This window comes from Somniosus microcephalus, chromosome 11 (assembly GCF_052327205.1).
Source record: "Somniosus microcephalus isolate GS21.2 chromosome 11, FLI_Smic_1.0, whole genome shotgun sequence".
NCBI lineage: Eukaryota > Metazoa > Chordata > Chondrichthyes > Squaliformes > Somniosidae > Somniosus > Somniosus microcephalus.
The window spans coordinates 198,290,212-198,309,934 of record NC_140997.1 but is presented as its reverse complement, the minus strand read 5'-3'; the positions used below and the strand labels follow the sequence as shown (position 1 = coordinate 198,309,934).

At 43.5% G+C, this 19,723-nt stretch overlaps 1 protein-coding gene across 4 annotated transcripts in view; it reads left to right on the top strand.

Annotated features, from left to right (window-relative positions):
- Window positions 1-19,723, top strand: part of cacna1db (calcium channel, voltage-dependent, L type, alpha 1D subunit, b) — a 792,002-nt gene that overhangs the window by 473,263 nt on the left and 299,016 nt on the right. For all 4 annotated transcript variants that reach the window (XM_086001660.1, XM_086001658.1, XM_086001657.1 and 1 more), the window contains one exon: window positions 18,391-18,417. In XM_086001660.1, coding sequence (XP_085857786.1) covers window positions 18,391-18,417 — 27 coding nt within the window. The remainder of the gene's footprint in view (window positions 1-18,390; window positions 18,418-19,723) is intronic.

The window sequence follows — 19,723 nt, the reverse complement described above, 5'->3', positions numbered from 1 at the left end:
TCTGCCCAATCAATTCAATTTTTCAATTCAAATCGCTTTATTGGCATGATAAGGTACATCTTATGTTGCCAAAGCATCGAAAAACATTTATGGTTGAACACATAAACGCAGATCTAGTCATACAGTGTATAAACAGATATATCCCTGAGTGTATAAACATACATTCGTATAATTTGTATATACTCTTCTTAGGTTTACTGGTTGTCCCTCTGTTTATGGCAAGCTGTAACATAGTGTGCCGCTAAGGTTACACAATTTCTCTGTTCCCCTAGTAGGTATGGGAGTTTTTGGTCGTCATTCAAATTTCTGAATTCAGGGCATATTTTTGTGAATTTTTGGTAGAAATTCTCCCTGATGCCCTGATATTTTCCACAAGCTGTGAGGAAGTGCCTCTCTGTCTCCACCACTCCCTGACTGAAGTGAGAGCATATCCTGTCCTCTCTTGGCAGCCGGGTCTGTCTGTGTCTGCCTTTTTCGATGGCCAGGCTATGTTCACTAAGTCTGTACCTTGTCAAGGTTTTTCTCAGTTTGCTATCCTTTACCATGGTCAGGTATTCAGCCATGTTGTATTGTCTGTTTAGGGCCAAGTAGCAATTGAGTTTGTTTTGGGTTTTTGTTGTTTCTGCCCAATATGACAGGTATTTTTCCTTTTGCTTAGTGACAATTGTGTTGGGTCGAATTCTCTGTGCTACGATGTCACTGTCCTGGGGCTGGTTATTGTTAGTAGTGTTAGTAGTTACTTCACTGAGTCCCAGGACTAGTTGACTGAGGGTATTCTTCTTTATGGTCCTCTCTTGGCATTTCAGGGCTTCGTAATGATAGCAGTGGGGGTTGCTCATTTTTAGGTGTTTCCAAAATTTGGTGGCTCTTTTTTGGATAGTAATTATTAATGGATATTGACCTAGTTCTGCCCTGCATGCATTGTTTACGGTTTTCCTTTGAGTCCGGAGGATACTTTTACAGAATTCTGCATGTAGGATCTCAATTGGGTGTTTGTCCCATTTTGCAAATTCTTGTTGTGTTAGCGGTCCCCACACCTCACTGCCATAGAGTGCAATTGGTTCAATTACTGATTTAAAAATTTTGAGCCAAATGCTAATTGGGATTTCTATTTGGATTGATTTTTTAATGGCATAGAAAGCCCTTCTAGCTTTCTCTTTCAGTTCATTCACAGCCAGATGAAAATTTCCCGTAGAGCTGATTTTTAAGCCCAAGTATGTGTAGTTAGTGGTTTGTTCAATTTTAGTTGTTCCTAGTGTGAAATTTATTCTGGGTCCCTGATGTCTGGATCTTTGCTGGAACACAAGGACTTTGGTTTTTTGGGGGTTTATTGTCAGGGCCCAGGTCTGACAGAATGACTCCAGCAGATCCAGGTTCTGCTGTAGACCCTCCTTAGTTGGTGACAGCAGAACCAGGTCATCTGCATAGAGGAGGAATTTAACCTTGGATTCATATAGGGTGAGGCCGGGTGCTGTAGATTGTTCAAGTAGTTTTGCCAATTCATTTATGTAAATATTAAAGAGTGTCGGTGAGATGGGCGAGCCCTGCGTCACACCACGCCCCTGTGGGAAGTATTTTGTTTGTTTGTCTCCAATTTTAACTGCACATTTATTGTTTGTATACATTGATTTAATTACATCATATGTTTTTCCCCCTACACCACTTTCAATAAGTTTCAAGAATAGACCGTCGTGCCAGATGGAATCGAAAGCCTTCTGGAAATCTATAAAGCAGGCAAAAATTTTGCTTTTGTTTTGATGAACATGTTTGTCAATTAGGGTCTGTAGGGTGAAGATATGATCTGATGTTCTATAGTTTGGTAGGAATCCAATTTGGCTTTTACTCAAGACATTGTGCTCCTCAAGGAAGTTTATAAGTCTTTTGTTTATGATACTACAGAAAACCTTCCCCAGGTTACTGTTTACACAAATGCCTCGATAGTTATTTGGGTCAACTTTGTCTCCACTTTTGTATATGGGCGTTATGAGTCCTTTGTTCCAGATATCAGGGAAGTAACCGACACTCAGAACCAAGTTGAAGAGTTTCAGTATAGCCAATTTCATTTTATCGTCCGTGTGTTTAATCATCTCGCTTAGGATGCCGTCTGCACCGCAAGCTTTTCCTGGTCGCAGGTCCTTGAGTTTTTCAATGAGCTCTTTTTCAGATATTATGGGGTCTATTGGGTTTTGGTTATCTTTTATGGCAAATTCGAGCTTTTCCAGTTTTTCACATATTTGGTATTGCTCTGGGCTTAGTGTGTTTTTCTGGTATAATTTTTCAAAATGGTTTTCCCATGTGTCTCCGTTTTGAATGGCCAATTCGTCGTGTTGTTTTTTGTGTAATGTATTCCAGTTGTCCCAGAAACAATTGGAATCAATGGATTCCTCAATGGAGATGAGTGTATTCTTAATATACTGCTCTTTCTTGGTTCTGAGTGTGTTTTTGTATTGTGTTAGTGCCTAACAATAAGTAAGGCGTAATTCCTCGTTTTCTGGTTGTCTGTGTTTTTGGTTTGATATTTTTCTGAGTTTTTTCCTCATGTTCTGGCAATCGGAGTCAAACCATTTTTCGTAGTTTTTTGTTTTGGGTTTGTTCTTGTGAACTTTCAAGTTTGACATTGATGACAAATTATCAAAAATATTATTTAGGTTATTCAACTGCCCGGTTTACGCCTTCTTTATTGTGTGTGTATGTATTTTCCAGAAAGGTGTCCAAGAGAGCTTGAGTTGATTGATTGCTAATTGCTTTCTGGTATTTTTCCGTGCTGTTTTTGGCCCACCTGTAAGATTTTTTAATGTTGTACAGCTTACTGGGTTGTGTTTCTGTGTTGGTTGTTTCTGTCCTTTTAAGATATGCAGTACTTTGACTGTGATCTGACAGTGTTGTTTGTGGTTTGACTGTGAATGCTCTGAAAGAGGATGGGTCCAGATCCGTAATCATATAGTCTATGGTGCTGAAGCCAAGAGGTGAGCAATAGGTGGATCTTCCTAGGAAGTCTCCCAATAACCTACCATTGACAATGTACAGACCCAGGCTTCGACAGAGCTGCAGGAGCTGTTTTCCATTAGCATTTGTCTGTTTGTCGCAGTTATGCCTGTGTGGATGGGGAGGGAGATCAAAGTGGTTATTCCCAAATATGTAATTATTCCCCTGATTATTGGTGAAGTCTGGTTCTTCGCCAGTTCTTGAGTTGAGGTCACCACAGATCAACACATTTCCCTGGGCCTGGAATTGGATAATCTCCCTCTCTATGTTGGAGAAGGTGTCCTCTTTGAAGTACGGGGATTCTGTCGGGGGGATATAGAGTGTGCAAATGAAAACATCTTTCATGCTAGAGATGATGCCCCTCTTAATTTTGAGCCATTAGTGGTTTTCGCCCTTTTTTATAAATTTATGTAATTCCTAAGCTTTGCTTTAATCCAAATCAGTATGCCTCCAGATTCTCTGCCCTGGGTTACTCCTGGCAATTTATTGGAGGGGACCACCAGCTCTGTGTACCCAATGGGACAGCCAGTGTGCCCTTCTCCTCTACACCAGGTTTCCTGTAAAAAGATAATATCTAGATCTTTAATCTCATCTAGGAACTCTGTGGTCCCACTCTTCATGCCAAGCATAGAAGAGCGTAGACCTTGGATATTCCAGGTTGAGATATATAAGGATTTCATGCTAAAATTGATCTTTTACTGTGATGGGTTAAAATATGATAAATAGTGACATGTGTTTGTCGTGTCTAAATGGGGAAAAAAGAACATTTCAATTGTCTATAAATGCTGAGGATAATTGGTTACAACTCTTTCTAACAACTAGTCCTTATTTTTTTCTGATCCATAAGGCGGGAGTGGATGCTGCTGATCGCCTGCATTATGTCTCTTAATGGATTGTCTCTGCCTGTGGTATTGCGTACGCCCTGAGCACCTCTCCCTCTGCCTGGCTGGGGGTGGTCCTGTTCCCCTGTAGGACAGGAGTGGTGCAGGTCCGACACTGTTGTTGTGCGTGGGGATCCTCTCTGGTCCCGGTTGGTGTGGTGGTGGTCTCTGTAGTAGTCCTGGTCTGTATCCCGTTGGTCTTTGGTGATCAGGGGGGGTCCTTTTGGGATCTGGGTGTGGACCCGGTTAAAAGCGACGTCCTTCAGGGCCTTCGCAAAGACCGACATTCGTTTCCTGTGGATATGGACTTGGTCGTAAAGACATTCCACATCGAGGGTGGGGTGTTGGGCCAGGTGCACGTTATGTTTTAATTCACAGTCTCTTGCTATGCTTGCATTTATCTCGTGGATTGTTTTGTTGTTGAAGCCTCTTCTCGGCAATAGTGTGGAAACAGTGATTCTAGTGTTTGGGAAGGTGTCGCTTGCCTTCTCAATCACTGATCCGAGCGATTTTGCTACCCTTTTCTGCTGGGCCCTTAGGTCATTTGTGCCGGTGTGTATTATGTGTTGGGGGGAGCCTAATTGGGTTTTGGTCAGCCATTCTAGGGCTCTGTCTGTTGTTGGGCACCAGAGCTTTTCTACTTTACGTCTAGGGAAGAGCCTTTTCTCCCATAGGTATTTCCCATTTGAGTCTATGAGTATTACGATGTCAGCCTTGTTGGTGTTTACTGGTTTGTGGCTTTCATCTGGACTCACAGGTTGTGTGTTGGACTGGGGTGGTCGTGCCTGGTGTGTGCGTTCCTCTTGTGAGCGGCTCAGCTGTGGTTCCAAAGTGGTGGGGGCAGACTGGGCTTCAGTGTGCTGGTCGGTCTGTGTGGCTCCCCCTGTATTGTGGGTCTGCTGCTGTTGTTCAGTGTGAGAGTGCAGCTGCCCAGTCGGGCTCTGTACTGTCTTATTTCTAGCCTCTGGCTGCTGGGCTAATGCCGCTCTCTCTCCCCTGTGTCTCTCTTTGTCTTTCTGCAGCTCTTTCACCTGCTTCTCAAGTAAGTTCAGATCCCTCCTGTGTCTCTCCCTCTCTTGTTTTTGTTCCTGTTTTATTGCTGAAATGATGTTTTCTTGGTCGGTTTTCAGTTTAAGGACCTCCTCTGTAAGTTTAACCAGCTGTGTCTCCAGCTGGTTAAATTTCTCCTTTAGTTGTACCGGGCTGTGGGATCTCAGGGTGTGTGTCTGGTCGGAGCTGGAGGGCTCACTCACTTCCTGGCTAGGCTGCTTTTCCCTTGGTGAGCTGGAGGTGGTAGGGGGAGAGTGTGTGGCTTTCTCTCTGATATTTCCGCTGGGGCTGGTCAAATGTACCATGGGGTTGTGGGGCCCCAGGGTGTGTGCCTGGTCAGAACTGTGTGGCTTGCTCACCTCCTGGCCAGGTTGAATTACTCCAGGTGAGCTGTAAGTGGTGGGGGGAGTGTGTGTGGCTTTTTCCCTGGTAGTTACCCTGGGGCTGGTCTTTCCTTTCTCAATTATTTCTCTCAGTTTCTGGAAGGCCGTTTCAAAGTCTTTGAGGTTGCCTTGCACCATTATTGTACCGTTTCTGTACATGTTGACCGTCGTGGTTTCACTACCAGGGTCCCCTGATTTCTTTATTTTCAGTTTGGACCCATTCACGGTTTTTTCCTGCTTAACCCTGGGATAGTGTATGTTTATTGCTTTGATCCAAGCCGCTGACTGATCTGAGTAAAAAATGAGATTACTCATGTTCCCATTGGTGTACCAGTCAGCAAAAAGAGTTTCTGGCTTCGCTCTCAGCTGCCGTTGCTTGAGCGATTTTTTTTCATTTTTTTTGATGTTGGGGGGAAGCTGGAAGGGGTTGCTCTCAGTGCACCACGGGAGCTGCTGTGGCTCCTCTGACTCGCTCATTTTTAGCAGAAATAGTAAAAATTATTGCTGACCTTAGAGTAAACTTTTCTGGGGCCCCGGGTTTGGTGTTTCCCTCTCCCAGCTCGCGGACTTTCCCAGGCCCCGGACTCACTCGCTCTCCAGGTTGTTTCGCGGTGCCTCCGGGCTGCTGCCCCTCTCCGACCCCGTGGTCCCTGGGCCTCGGCTCCCGGGTTCATCCTTCCCAGGCCCCGTACTCACTGTCCTGGTCTGCGTCTGTGAGACGCTGTTTCCCGGTGCCTCCGGGCTGTTCCCCTCCCCCTCAGAGGTCTCTGGGCCTCTGTTTCGGCCTGGCTCCTCGGGCCTTTCCCTGGCTTCAGTTTCCCTCCCTGGGCCCTGTACTCACTGTCTGCGTCTGCTTCTGGGAGCCGGTGCCTTCGGGCTGTTCCCCTCCTCCTCAGGGGTCTCTGGGCCTCTGTCTCGGCCTGGCTCCTCGGGCCTTTCCCGGGCTTCTGGCTTTGTGTCCCGGCCGCCGCTCGGCTCTGTGTCCCGGCCGCCGCTCGGCTCTGTGTCCCAACCTGTCCAAATCATACTGGAGTTTCTCGGCATCCTCCTCACAGCACACACACCCACCCAGCTTTGTGTCATCTGCAAACTTGGAGATATTACATCTAGTTCCCTCGTCTATATCATTAATATATATTGTGAATAGCTGGGGTCCAAGGACCGATCCCTGCGGTACCCCACTAGTCACTGCCTGCCACTCGGAAAAAGACTTGTTTATTCCAACTCTTTGCTTCCTGTCTGCCAACCAGTTCTCTATCCAAGTCAGTACCTTGCCCCCAATCCCATGTGCCTTAACTTTACACGCTAATCTCTTATGCGGGACTTTATCGAAAGCCTTCTGAAAGTCCAAATACACCACATCCACTGGTTCTCCCTTATCTATTCTACCAGTTACATCCTCAAAAAATTCCAGTAGATTAGTGAAGCATGATTTACCTTTTGTTGACTTTGTCCGATCCTGTCACTGTTTTCCAAGTGCTCTGCTATTACATCTTTTATAATGGACTCTAGCATTTTCCCCACTACCGATGTCAGGCTTACCGGTCTATAATTCGCCGTTTTCTCTCTACCACCTTTTTTGAACAGTGGGGTAACATTAGTTACCTTCCAATCCATGGGAACTGTTCTAGAGTCTATAGAATTTTGGAAGATTACCAGTAATGCATCTACTATTTCTAGGGCCACTTCCTTAAGTACCCTAGAATGTAGATTATCAGGCCCTGGGGATTTATTGGCCTTCAATCCCGTCAATTTCCCTAACACCATTTCCCTACAAATACTGATTTCATTCAGTTCCTCCCTCTCATTAGACCCTATGTTCCCCGACATCTGGGAGATTATTTGTGTCTTCCTTTGTGAAGACAGAACCAAAGTATGTATTTAATTGGTTCGCCATTTCTTTGTTCCCCATTGTAAATTCTCCTGATTCTGACTGCAAGGAACCTACGCGTGACTTCACCAATCTTTTTCTCTTCACATATCTATTGTTCCACGGAAGCTCAGCGTAAGCTCGAGGAACAGCACCTCATCTTTCGATTAAGCACTTTACAACCTTCTGGACTCAACATAGAGTTCAACAATTTCAGATCATAACCTCGGCCCCTATCATATATATATATATTTTTTTTTTATCCACACTCTTTGACTTTTTTTCTTCTCCTCCACATAGCAGCTGTCTTTCATTCTGCCAGCACAATTTACACTTCATCTAGAGCCATCCTTTGTTTCTTAACCTGTCCCATTACCATCTCCTTTTGCCTTGAATATCTCTTAATGTCTCTTAACCTCTGCTGCCTTCCATCCTATCACAGACCTTCCCTTTTGTTCTTTCATCCCCTCCCCCCTCTCCCAGCCTCTTCACTTGCTTAAAAATCTGTTCCATTTCCTGCTTTTTTCCAGTTCGGACGAATGGTCATCGACCTGAAATGTTAACTCTGTTTATCTCTTCACAGATGCTGCCTGACCTGCAGAGTTTCTCCAGCATTTTCTGTTTTTATTTCAGATTTCCAGCATCTGCAGTATTTTCTTTTTGTATTGATACTTTGTGGTTGTTCCTGTTAGATGCATCCCATAATTGGCTTGAAAGATTGTTTGTGAATGCTCCTCTTGCTGACTTGTGGTTAGAAATAATTGTCATTAGTGTTCTCGTATAAACACTTACTGCAGCAATACATAATTTCTGTGTCTACTATTTATGAATGCATTAACCCATTTATTTTAGACCTTTGTTAAAATAAGAGAGGGAGGAATTTGGTGCAAGCGCATCAAAACATTCATATGATAACAGCTGCAACAGTAATTTCTACCCTTATTGGGTAAATGCAGTACAGTCTGGTACTGACCCACACAGTTCAGGAGGGTCCCAGGCTTTCTAGTTTGTACTGAATTAATTGATCTCAACCAGAGTGAGAGTAATGGCACCACAACTGACCTCAACATCCATTCAATATTCAGGAAGGACAGGCAAAAAGGAAAAGGAGGTGGGGTAGCATTGCTGGTTAAAGAGGAGATTAACACAATAGTAAGGAAGGATATTAGCTCTGATGATGTGGAATCTGTATGGAAAGAGCTGAGAAATACCAAGGGGCAGAAAACGTTAGTGGGAGTTGTATACAGACCCCCAAGCAGTAATGCTGAGGTTGGGGATGGCACTAAACGGGAAATTAGAGATGCGTGCAATAAGGGCACAGCAGTTATCATGGGTGACTTTAATCTACATATAGATTGGGCTAACCAAATTAGTAACAATACTGTGGAGGAGGAATTCCGAGAATGTATACAGGATGGTTTCCAGGACCAATATGTCGAGGAACCAACTAGAGATCAGGCCATCTTAGACTGGGTATTATGTAATGAGAAAGGATTAATTAGCAATGTTGTTGTGCAAGGCCCCTTGGGGAGGAGCGATCATAATATGTAGAATTCTTCATTAAGAAGGAGAGTGAAGTATTTGACTCAGAGACTAGGGTCCTGAATTTAAATAAAGGAAACTACAATGGTATGAGGCGCGAGTTGGCTAGAATGGATTGGGGAACGTTACTTAAAGGGTTGACGGTCGATAGGCAATGGCATACATTTAAAGATCGCATGGATGAACTACAGAATTTGTTCATCCCTGTTTGGCATAAAAATAAAACAAAAAAGGTGACTCAACTGTGGCTAACAAGGGAAATTAGGGATAGCATAAGATCCAAGGAGAGGACATTTAAATTGGCCAGAAAAAGCAGTAAACCTGAGGATTGGGAGCAGTTTAAGATTCAGCAAAGGAGGACAAAGAGATTAATTAAGAGGGGGGAAATAGAGTATGAGAGTAAGCTTTCAGGGAATATAAAAACTAACTGTAAAAGCTTCTATAGATATGTGAAGAGAAAAAGATTGGTGAAGTCAAGCGTAGGTCCCTTGCAGTCAGAATCAGGGGAATTTATAATGGGGAACAAAGAAATGGCGAACCAATTAAATACATACTTTGGTTCTGTCTTCACAAAGGAGGACACAAATAACCTTCCAGAGATGTCGGGGAACATAGGGTCTAATGATAGGGAGGAATTGAATGAAATCAGTATTTGTAGGGAAAGGATGTTAGGGAAACTGACAGCATTGAAGGCTGATAAATTCCCAGGGCCTGATAATCTACATCCTAGGGTACTTAAGGAAGTGGCCCTAGAAATAGTAGATGCATTGCTCATCATCTTCCAAAATTCTATTGACTCTGGAATAGTTCCCATGGATTGGAGGGTAGCTAATGTAACCCCACTATTTAAAAAAGGTGGTAGCGAGAAAACAGCGAATTATAGACCAGTAAGCCTGACATCGGTACTGGGGAAAATGCTAGAGTCCATTATAAAAGATGTAATAGCAGAGCACTTGGAAAACAGTGACAGGATCGGACAAAGTCAACATGGATTTACAAAAGGTAAATCATGCTTGACTAATCTACTGGAATTTTTTGAGGATGTAACTGATAGAATAGATAAGGGAGAACCAGTGGATGTGGTGTATTTGGACTTTCAGAAGGCTTTCGATAAGGTCCCGCATAAGAGATTGGCGTGCAATGTTAAAGCACATGGGATTGCGGGTAAGGTACTGACTTGGATAGAGAACTGGTTGGCAGACAGGAAGCAAAGAGTTGGAATAAACGGGTCTTTTTCCGAGTGGCAGGCAGTGACTAGTGGGGTACCGCAGGGATCATTGCTTGGACCCCAGCTATTCACAATATATATTAATGATCTAGACGAGGGAACTAGATGTAATATCTCCAAGTTTGCAGATGACACAAAGCTGGGTGGGTATGTGTGCTGTGAGGAGGATGCAGAGAAACTCCAGTATGATTTGGACAGATTGGGCAGATGCAGTATAATGTGGGTAAATGCAAGGTTATCCACTTTGGTGGCAAAAACAGGAAGACAGATTATTATCTGAACGGCAATAGATTGGGAAAAGGGAAAGTGCAACGAGACCTGGGTGTCCTTGTGCACCAGTCGCTGAAGGTAAGCATGCAGGTGCAGCAGGCGGTTAAGAAGGCAAATGGTATGTTTGCCTTCATAGGATTCGAGTACAGGAGCAAGGATGTCTTGCTGCAGTTGTACAGGGCCTTGGTGAGACCACACCTTGAGTATTGTGTGCAGTTTTGGTCGCCTTATCTGAGGAAGGATGTTTTTGCCATGGAGGAAGTACAGCGAAGATTCACCAGACTGACACCTGGGATGGCAGGAATGACGTATGAAGAGAGATTGGGTCGATTAGGCTTATATTCGCTAGAGTTTAGAAGAATGAGAGGGGATCTCATTGAAACTTATAAAATTCTAACAGGACTAGACAGACTAGATGCAGGAAGGCCGTTCCCAATGGCGTGGGAATCCAGAACCAGGGGTCACAGTCTAAGGATAAGGGGTAAGCCATTTAGGACTGAGATGAGGAGGAATTTCTTCACCCAGAGTGTGGTGAACCTGTGGAATTCTCTACCACAGAAGGCAGTTGAGGTCAACTTATTAAATATATTCAAGAAGGAGATATATTTCTTAAGGCTAAAAGGATCAAGGGATATGGGGAGAAAGCAGGGACAGGGTACTGAATTTTGATGATCAGCCATGATCTCATTAAATGGCGGAACAAGCTCGAGTGGCCGAATGGCCTACTCCTGCTCCTATCTTCTATGTTTCTAGTGCTCCTGTGCTGCGATGGAGGGGCTTTACATAGGATTACATAGGATATACGGCACAGAAACAGGTCATTCGGCCCACCCAGTCCATGCCGGCGTTTATGCTCCACACGAACCTCCTTCCGTTTTTCCCCTTCTAAATCTATCAGCGTAACCCTCCATTCCCTTTCCCCTCATATGCTTGTCCAGCCTCTCCTTAAATGCATCTATACTATTCGCTTCAACCACTCCCTGTGGTAGCGAGTTCCATAGAAACATAGAAGATAGGAGCAGGAGTAGGCCATTCGGCCCCTCGAGCCTGCTCCACCATTCAATGAGATCATGGCTGATCATCCAAATTGAGTATCCTGTTCCTGCCTTCTCTCCATATCCCTTGATCCCTTTAGCCTTAAGAAATATATCTAACTCCTTCTTGAATATATTTAATGAATTGGCCTCTACTGCCTTCTTTGGCAGAGAATTCCACAGGTTCACCACTCTCTGGGTGAAGAAATTCCTCCTCATCTCTATCCTAAATGGCTTACCCCTTATCCTTAAACTGTGGCCCCTGGTTCTGGACGCCCCGACCATCGGGAACATCCTTCCAGCATCTAGTCTGTCTAGTCCTGTTAAAATTTTATAAGTTTCGATGAGATCCCCTCTCATTCTTCTAAACTCCAGCAAGTACAAGCCCAATCGACCCAATCTCTCCTCATATGTCATTCCTGCCATCCCAGATATCAGTCTGGTGAATCTTCGCTGCACTCCCTCCATGGCAAGAACATCCTTCCTCAGCTAAGGTGACCAAAACTGCACACAATACTCAAGATGTGGCCTCACCAAGGCCCTTTACAACTGCAGCAAGACATCCTTGTTCCTGTTCTCAAACCCTCTCGCTACGGAGGCCAACATACCATTTGCCTTCTTAACCGCCTGCTGCACCTGCATGCTTACTTTCAGCGACTGGTGCACAAGGACGCCCAGGTCTCGTTGCACTTCCCCTTCTCCCAATCTATTGCCATTTAGATAATCTGCCTTCCTGTTTTTGACACCAAAGTGGATAACCTCGCATTTATCCACGTTATATTGCATCTGCCATGCTTCTGCCCAATCACCCAATCTGTCCAAATCCACATTCTCAGCACCCTTTGGGTAAAGAAGTTTCTCCTAAATTTCCTATTGGATTTCTTGGTGATTATCTTATACCGATAGCCCCTAGTTATGTACTTCCCCACAAGTGGAAACATTCTCTCTGTATCAACTCTGTCAAAATTTTTCATAATTTTAAAGACCTCTATTAGGTCACTCTTCAGCCTTCTTTTTTCAAGAGAAAAGTGACCCAGCCTATTCATCCTTTCCTGATATGTATTCCCTCACTTTTCTGGTATTACCCTTGTAAATCTGCTCTGCACCTTCTCCAGTGCCTCTATATCCTTTTTATGATATCACAGATCACAGAAACCCCACAGTGCAGATAGAGGCCATTTCGGCCCATCGAGCCTGCACTGACACATATCCCACCCGATCCCCGTAACCCCTACACCAACACATATCCCACCCTATCCCCGTAACCCCCCGAATTTAATCCCCCTAACACTAAGGGTCAATTTATCATAGCCAATCATCCTAACCCGCACATCTTTGGACTGTGGGAGGAAACCGGAGCACCCGGAGGAAACCCATGCAAACACGGGGAGAATGTGCAAACTCCACACAGACAGTCACCCGAGGCCGGATTCGAACCCGGGTCCCTGGCGCTGTGAGGCAACAGTGCTAACCACCATGCCACCGTGCTGCCATATAGCGACCAGAACTGCACGCAATACTCTTAAGTGTGGTCTAACCAAGGTTCAATACAGGTTTATAATAACATCCAAACTTTTCAATTCTATCCCTCTAGAAATAAACCCTAGTGCTTGGTTTGCTTTTTTATGGCCTTGCTAACCTGTGTCGCAACTTTTAGTGATTTGTGTATTTGTACTCCGAGATCCCTTTGTTACTCTACCCCACCTAGACTCGCACCCTCCAAGTGATAAGTGACCTCCCTATTCTTCCTACTAAAATGTAATACTTCACATTTATTTGTGTTGAACTTCATTTGCCAATTATTTGCCCATTCTGCAAGTTTATTAATGTCCTCCTGCAGTTTGTTGCAGTCCTCCTCAGTATTGACTATCCCCCCATTTTGGTATCTTCTGCAAATTTAGAAATTGTGTTTTTGATTTCAAAGTCTAAATCGTTAATGTAAATTGTGAACAGCAGTGGTCCCAGCACTGATCCTTGTGGAACACCACTACCCACCTTCTGCCATTGTGAATAGCTACCCTTTACTCCTACTCTCTGCTTTCTGTCCTGAAGCCAGCTAGCAATCCATTCTACTACTTGTCCCCTGACTCCATATTCTCTGACCTTATTCATTGGTCTATTATGGGGTTCCTTATCAAAGGCCTTTTGAAAATCCAGATAAATTACATCTACTGCATTACCATTTTCTACTCTCTCTGTTACCTCTTCATAAAATTATATAAAGTTGGTCAAGCAAGATTTTCCCTTTTGAAATCCATGCTAACTATTCATTATTATACTTTTCGTTTCTAGATGTTCTTCTATTCTCTCCTTCAGTAGAGATTTCATTATTTTTCCCACCACTGATGTTAAGCTGACTGGTCTATACTTCCCTGGACATGTTCTATTCCCCTTCAAAAGTAATGGGACTAAAAGTCGATAAATCCCAAGGACCGGATGAGCCACATCCTAGGATTTTGAAAGAGGTGGCCATTGGGATAGTGGACGCATTGGTTGTCATCTTCCAAAATTCTATAGATTCTGGAACGGTTCCTGCAGATTGGAGGATAGCAAATGTAACCCTGCTATTTGAGAAAGGAGGGAGAGAGAAAACGGGGAACTACAGATCTGTTAGCTTCACATCAGTAGTTGGGAAAATGCTGGAATCTATTATAAAGGATCCAATAACTGGGCACTTAGAAACTAATAGTAAGATTGGGCCGAGTCAACATGGATTTCTGAAAGGGAAATCCTGTTTGACAAACCTATTGGAGTTCTTTGAGGATGTAACTAGTGGAGTAGACAAAGGGGAACCGGTAGATGTGGTGTATTTGGATTTTCAGAAGGCCTTCGATAAGGTCCCACACAAGAGGCTGGTGAACAAAATTAGGGCACCTGGAATTGGGGGTAATATACTAGCATGGATTGAGAATTGGTTAACAGATAGAAAACAAAGAGTAGGGATAAACGGGTCTTTTTCAGGATGGCAGGCTGTGACTAGTGAGGTACCACAAGGATCGGTGCTTGTGCCCCAGCTATTCACAATATACATTTGGATGAGGGGACTAAATGTAAAATTTGCTGATGATACAAAGCTAAATGTAAGAAGTCACACAACACCAGGTTATAGTCCAACAGTTTTATTTGAAATCACAAGCTTTCGGAGCGCTGCCCCTTCATCAGGTGAAGTGGAGAGATGCCTATAGACACAGATTATATAGTCAGAGAATAATGCCAGATGATTACAGGTAATCTTTCTAACTGCCATTTATCACACCTCGGCAGAGAGATAATCACAGCAATCAAAGGTGTGAATGGTGTCCAAACAGGTCAGTCAGGAAAACATTACATCAAAGAACAATGAGGTGGGGTCACAAGGGGTAAAATGTTGCAGATGCTGGGGTCTGTATGAAAAACAAAAAAGACAAAAAACATTTTCTTTGCTGGAAATCACAGCAGGTCCGGCCGCATCTGTGTAGAGAGAACAAGCCAACGACGACTCGAGTCTGGATGACCCTACGTCAGGTGGGGTTACATGTAGCGTGACATGAACCCAAGGTCCCGGTTGAGGCTGTCCTCATGAGTGCAGAACTTGGCTATCAGTTTCTGTTCTACGATTTTGCGTTGTCGTGTGTCTCGAACGCCGCCTTGGAGAATGCTTACCCGAAGATCGGAGGCTGAATGTCCTTGACTGCTGAAGTGTTCCCCAACTGGGACGGAACACTCCTGCCTGGCGATTGTTGCGCGGTGTCCGTTCATCCGTTGTCGCAGTGTCTGCATATTCTTGCCGATGTACCATGCTCTGGGGCATCCTTTCCTGCAACGTATGAGGTAGACAACGTTGGCCGAGCCACATGAGTATGCACCTCAACCGGGATCTTGGGTTCATGTCACGCTACATGTAACCCCACCTGACGTAGGGTCATCCAGACTTGAGTTGTCGTTGACTTGTTCTCTCTACACAGATGCGGCCGGACCTGCTGTGATTTCCAGCAAAGAAAATGTTTTTTGTCTGTTTTTTGTTTTTCATACAGACCCCAGCATCTGCAACATTTTACCCCTTGTCACCCCACCTCATTGTTCTTTGATGTAATGTTTTCCTGACTGACCTGTTTGGCCACTATTCACACCTTTGATTGCTGTGATTATCTCTCTGCCGAGGTGTGATAAATGGCAGTTAGAAAGATTACCTGTAATCATCTGGCATTATTCTCTGACTCTGTGTCTATAGGCATCTCTCCACTTCACCTGACGAAGGAGCAGCGCTCCGAAAGCTTGTGATTTCAAAGAAAACTGTTGGACTATAACCTGGTGTTGTGTGACTTCTTACATTTGTCCACCCCAGTCCAACACCGGCATCTCCACACCATGGATACAAAGCTAGGTGGCAGTGTCAGTTGTGAAGAGGATGTGAAGAGGCTTCAAGGGGATCTCGACAGGCTCAGTGAGTGGGCGAGACCATGGTAGATGGAATATAATGTGGATAAATGTGAAGTTATCCACTTTGGTAGAAAACACAGAAAGGCAGAGTATTTCCTAAATGGTGAAAGATTGGGGAATGCAGATGCTCAAAGGGACCTGGGTGTCCTTGTACATGAGTCACTGAAAGTGAATGTGCGGGTGCAGTAAGCCATTAGGAAAGCAAATGGTATGCTGGCCTTCATTACAAAAGGATTTGAGTACAGGAGTAATGAAGTCTTACTCCAATTATATAGGGCCTTGGTGAGACCACACCTGGAGTATTGTGTACAATTTTGGTCTCCTTACCTAAGGAAGGATATACTTGCCATAGAGGGAGTGCAACGAAGGTTCACGAGATTGATTCCTGGGATAGCGGAACTGTCGTATGAGAAGAGATTGAGTAAACTAGGTCTGTATTCTCTTGAATTCAGAAGAATGAGAGGGGATCTCATTGAAGCATACAAAATTATTACAGGGCTTGATAGGGTGGATGCTGGGAGAATGTTTCCATTGGCTAGGGAGTCTAGAACCAGGGGCCACAGCCTCAGGATAAAGGGTAGACCATTCAGGACTGAGATGAGAAGAAATTTCTTCACACAGAGGGTGGTGAATCTTTGGAATTCTCTACACCAGAGGGCTGTGGAGGCTCCGTCATTGGGTATATTCAAAACAGAAGATGATAGATTTCTGACTAGTAAGGGCATCAAGAGATATGGCGATAGGGCCGGTGAATGGAGTTGAGGCAGAAGATCAGCCATGATCTCGTTGAATGGCGGAGCGGGCTCGAAGGGGCAAGTGGCCTACTCCTGCTCCTACTTCTTATGTTCTTATGTTGTTAAATATAGGTATTACGTTAGCTATTCGCCAGTCCTCTGGCATTATGCCTTTTTCTGATGAATTATTAAATATGTGTGGTAATGCCTCTGCTATCTCTTCTATAGGTTCTTTTAAAATGTGTGGATGCAATCCATCCGGACCAGGGGATTTATTCTCTTTGAGTTTGATTAGTTTATTTAATATATTCCCTTTTTAATTTTAAATGCACTTATCTCATTTCTCATCTCATCATCCAATGCTATGTCCACCTGTTCTATCTCCCTGGTAAATACTGAAGCGAAATAATGATTTAATATTACTGCCATCTCCCTATCATTAACTGTGGTATTGTCCTGTCTATTCTTTAATGGCCCTATTCCCATCCCAACCTTCCTTTTTTTATTGATGTGCCTGTAAAATATTTTACTCTTTTGTTTTATGTTCCTTGACAATTTAATGTCATAGTTCCTCTTTGCCTCCCTAATTGTTTTTTTGACTTCTCTCCTAATCCCTTCGTATTCTCTCTTATCATGCACTCCTGTGCTCTATGTACTTAATGTATGTTTGTGGGGTGCGGGTGGGGAGAGAACTTCAGCCAGGGTTCTTGCTGCTCATTGCAGTCTAGTGACTCCTGTTCAAAAGTCCTCATGTGTGTACTTTGGCTCAGGACAGAATCATGTTTGGCTATGGTCCTCTCCACAGTTGAATAATGTACTGACACTGAGTTCACACTTGAAGAGTGGCCACCTGAAAGTTACCTGAGTATGTCAAACTATACCTGAACAAGAACTACATTAACGTTTATTTTTATAGCATTTTTAACATAGAAAACCATCCCAAGCTGCTTTACAGAGGCATAAGGAAAAAAAGCATAGAGCCAAGGAAGGACATATTAGGAGTGGTGACCAAAATCTGGTAAAAGAGCTCTGTTTTTAAGAGGGTCTTAAAGGAGGAGAGGGAAGTGGAGAGGAAATTCCAGAGCATGGGGCTTAGATGGCTCAAAGCACGGCCACCTAAGATGTGGTGAAAAAAGTTGGGGTGCAAAAGAAGGCGTAAGAAAAGGAACAGAGAATTCGGCAAGGAATGTAGCAATGGAGGAGCTTACAGAGATTGGAATGTGAGACAATGGAGGGATTGAAACACAAGAATAAGAATTTTAAAATTGACTGGGAGACAATTGATGTAGGGTAGGTAGGAGGGGGATGAAAGGTGAGCAGCGTTTGGTAACAGGCACCAGAGTTTTGCAGGCTGAAGGACAGCAGGTTGGTAAGGAGGTTCATTGAGTAATTGAGCCAGGAGCTAACAAAGGCATGGAAGAAGGTTTTGGCAGCAGATGAACTGAGATAGGGCAGAGGTTACAGCAGTGGAAATAGGTAGTTTTTGGAGAGGATTTAGGGTTGGAAGCTCAGTTTGGAGTATTAAGGAATTCCAAGGTTGTGAACAATCTCACAGCAAGTGGCACAACCGGATCATCATTGTGCTCCCACAATTTGGGCCTTGCGCAGTGGTTCTAACGATTTTTAACCAGGATAGCTGAATCGGCTCAATATAATCAGTTCGTGGCCAGTTTCAGATCATAAAGATAGAAGAAAAAATGCTTATTTCAGTAAATTGCAACACCAAAAATCTGTTCCATTCTTGGATTTTCTCCAGTGTTGTGACAGTGACATAGTGCCACTGGTGTCATTATCCTTTCAATTTAATATTCAGTACCTACAAGCAGCATTTTGTAAAATCAGTACATAACCACAGAAAAGAGCATGCATTTGACTTTTACAAAACAACAGAAGAATGTATTTAGCACACAGTCTTATATCATAGTTTATGAAGCTCTCTGATTAATTCAGCAATTTATTTGTTAACCTTTTTCCATATTTTCTTTACATTACAGTATCCGAATTTCTAAGTCAAAGTTCAGGTCAGTACCTTTTTTCTCTGAATTTTCTATTCGTGAAAAGTGGCAAGCTACAATTTAAATTGGTGCATGTTATGTATATTAGTTGAAGACTTCATTGTTGTACTTTATTTCACTGCATCATTACTGAAAGGTTACTGGCATTATTTGCTCTAAAAAAAAGCTCCATTTATGGAATGAATGTATGAGGAAAGAAAATAGCAGTTGTTTTCAATTAGCATTGACATAAATGTCAACATTTATATTTGAAGTTTATTGTTTGTGACACAATTTAAGCAATATGGGGTTTTGAGCCACCGTGCACATTATGTAAAACTTAGTTTGTGCACATTTTGTTACCGTTCCATCACCAGAACAAATCACAAGATACTGATAGATGAGGAAAGCCATTTGGCTCATCTTAATTCTTTCATCCAGAACAACCCTACACTGCCCCCATTGCTGCATCGAGTTGTTTCTTAAGTGATTCCAGGGTTTTCACCTCACCATTCTTCCCAGAAGTCCATTTCAAATGTTGATCACACTTTGTGTAAAGAAGAACCTCCTGCTATCAGTCCTAAAGTTACATTTTACTAGTTTGAACCTGTGTCCCAGTGTCCTACCCCACAGTTTAATTTGAAGCTGTATTCCAGATTACCCTTTTCCATACCATTTGCTAGCTTCTTTACTTCTATAAGATTACGTCTCAGATGCGTCCTTTCCAGGCTGAATAGCTCAAATTTCTTCAGTCTTTCTCATAACTCAGACTCCTGACACGAGGGAGCAACCTTGTGGCTCATCTCTGCACTGCTTCCAGTGCTTGACTGTCTCCCTTGTTTCCCGGCAACCAGAACTGGATGCAATACTCAAGGTGTTCTGACCCGAGCAATACACAGTTTGATCACAACTTCCTCTGACGTGTATTCTACTGGTTTGGCAACGTAACAAAGCATTCTAATGGCTTTGTTGATTGCTGATCTACATTGGCATGATGTGTTGAGCTTTGAGTCTAAGAAAGAAGAAAAATGTTGCTTTTATATAACGACTTTCACAACCTCAGGACGTCCCAAAGTGCATTACAGCCAGTGAACTACTTTTGGATTGTAATTACTGTTGTAATATAAGGAAATGGAGCAGCCAATTTGCACACAGCAAGGTCCCACAAGCAGCAATGAGATAATCACCAGATAATCTGTTATTTTTTGTGATGTTGGTTGAGGGATAATTATTGGCCTGGACACTGGGAGGTCTCTCCTGCTCTTCCAGTTATGTCACAGGATCTTTTATGTCCATCTGAGAGGGCAGATGGGCTACATTTTAACGTCTTATC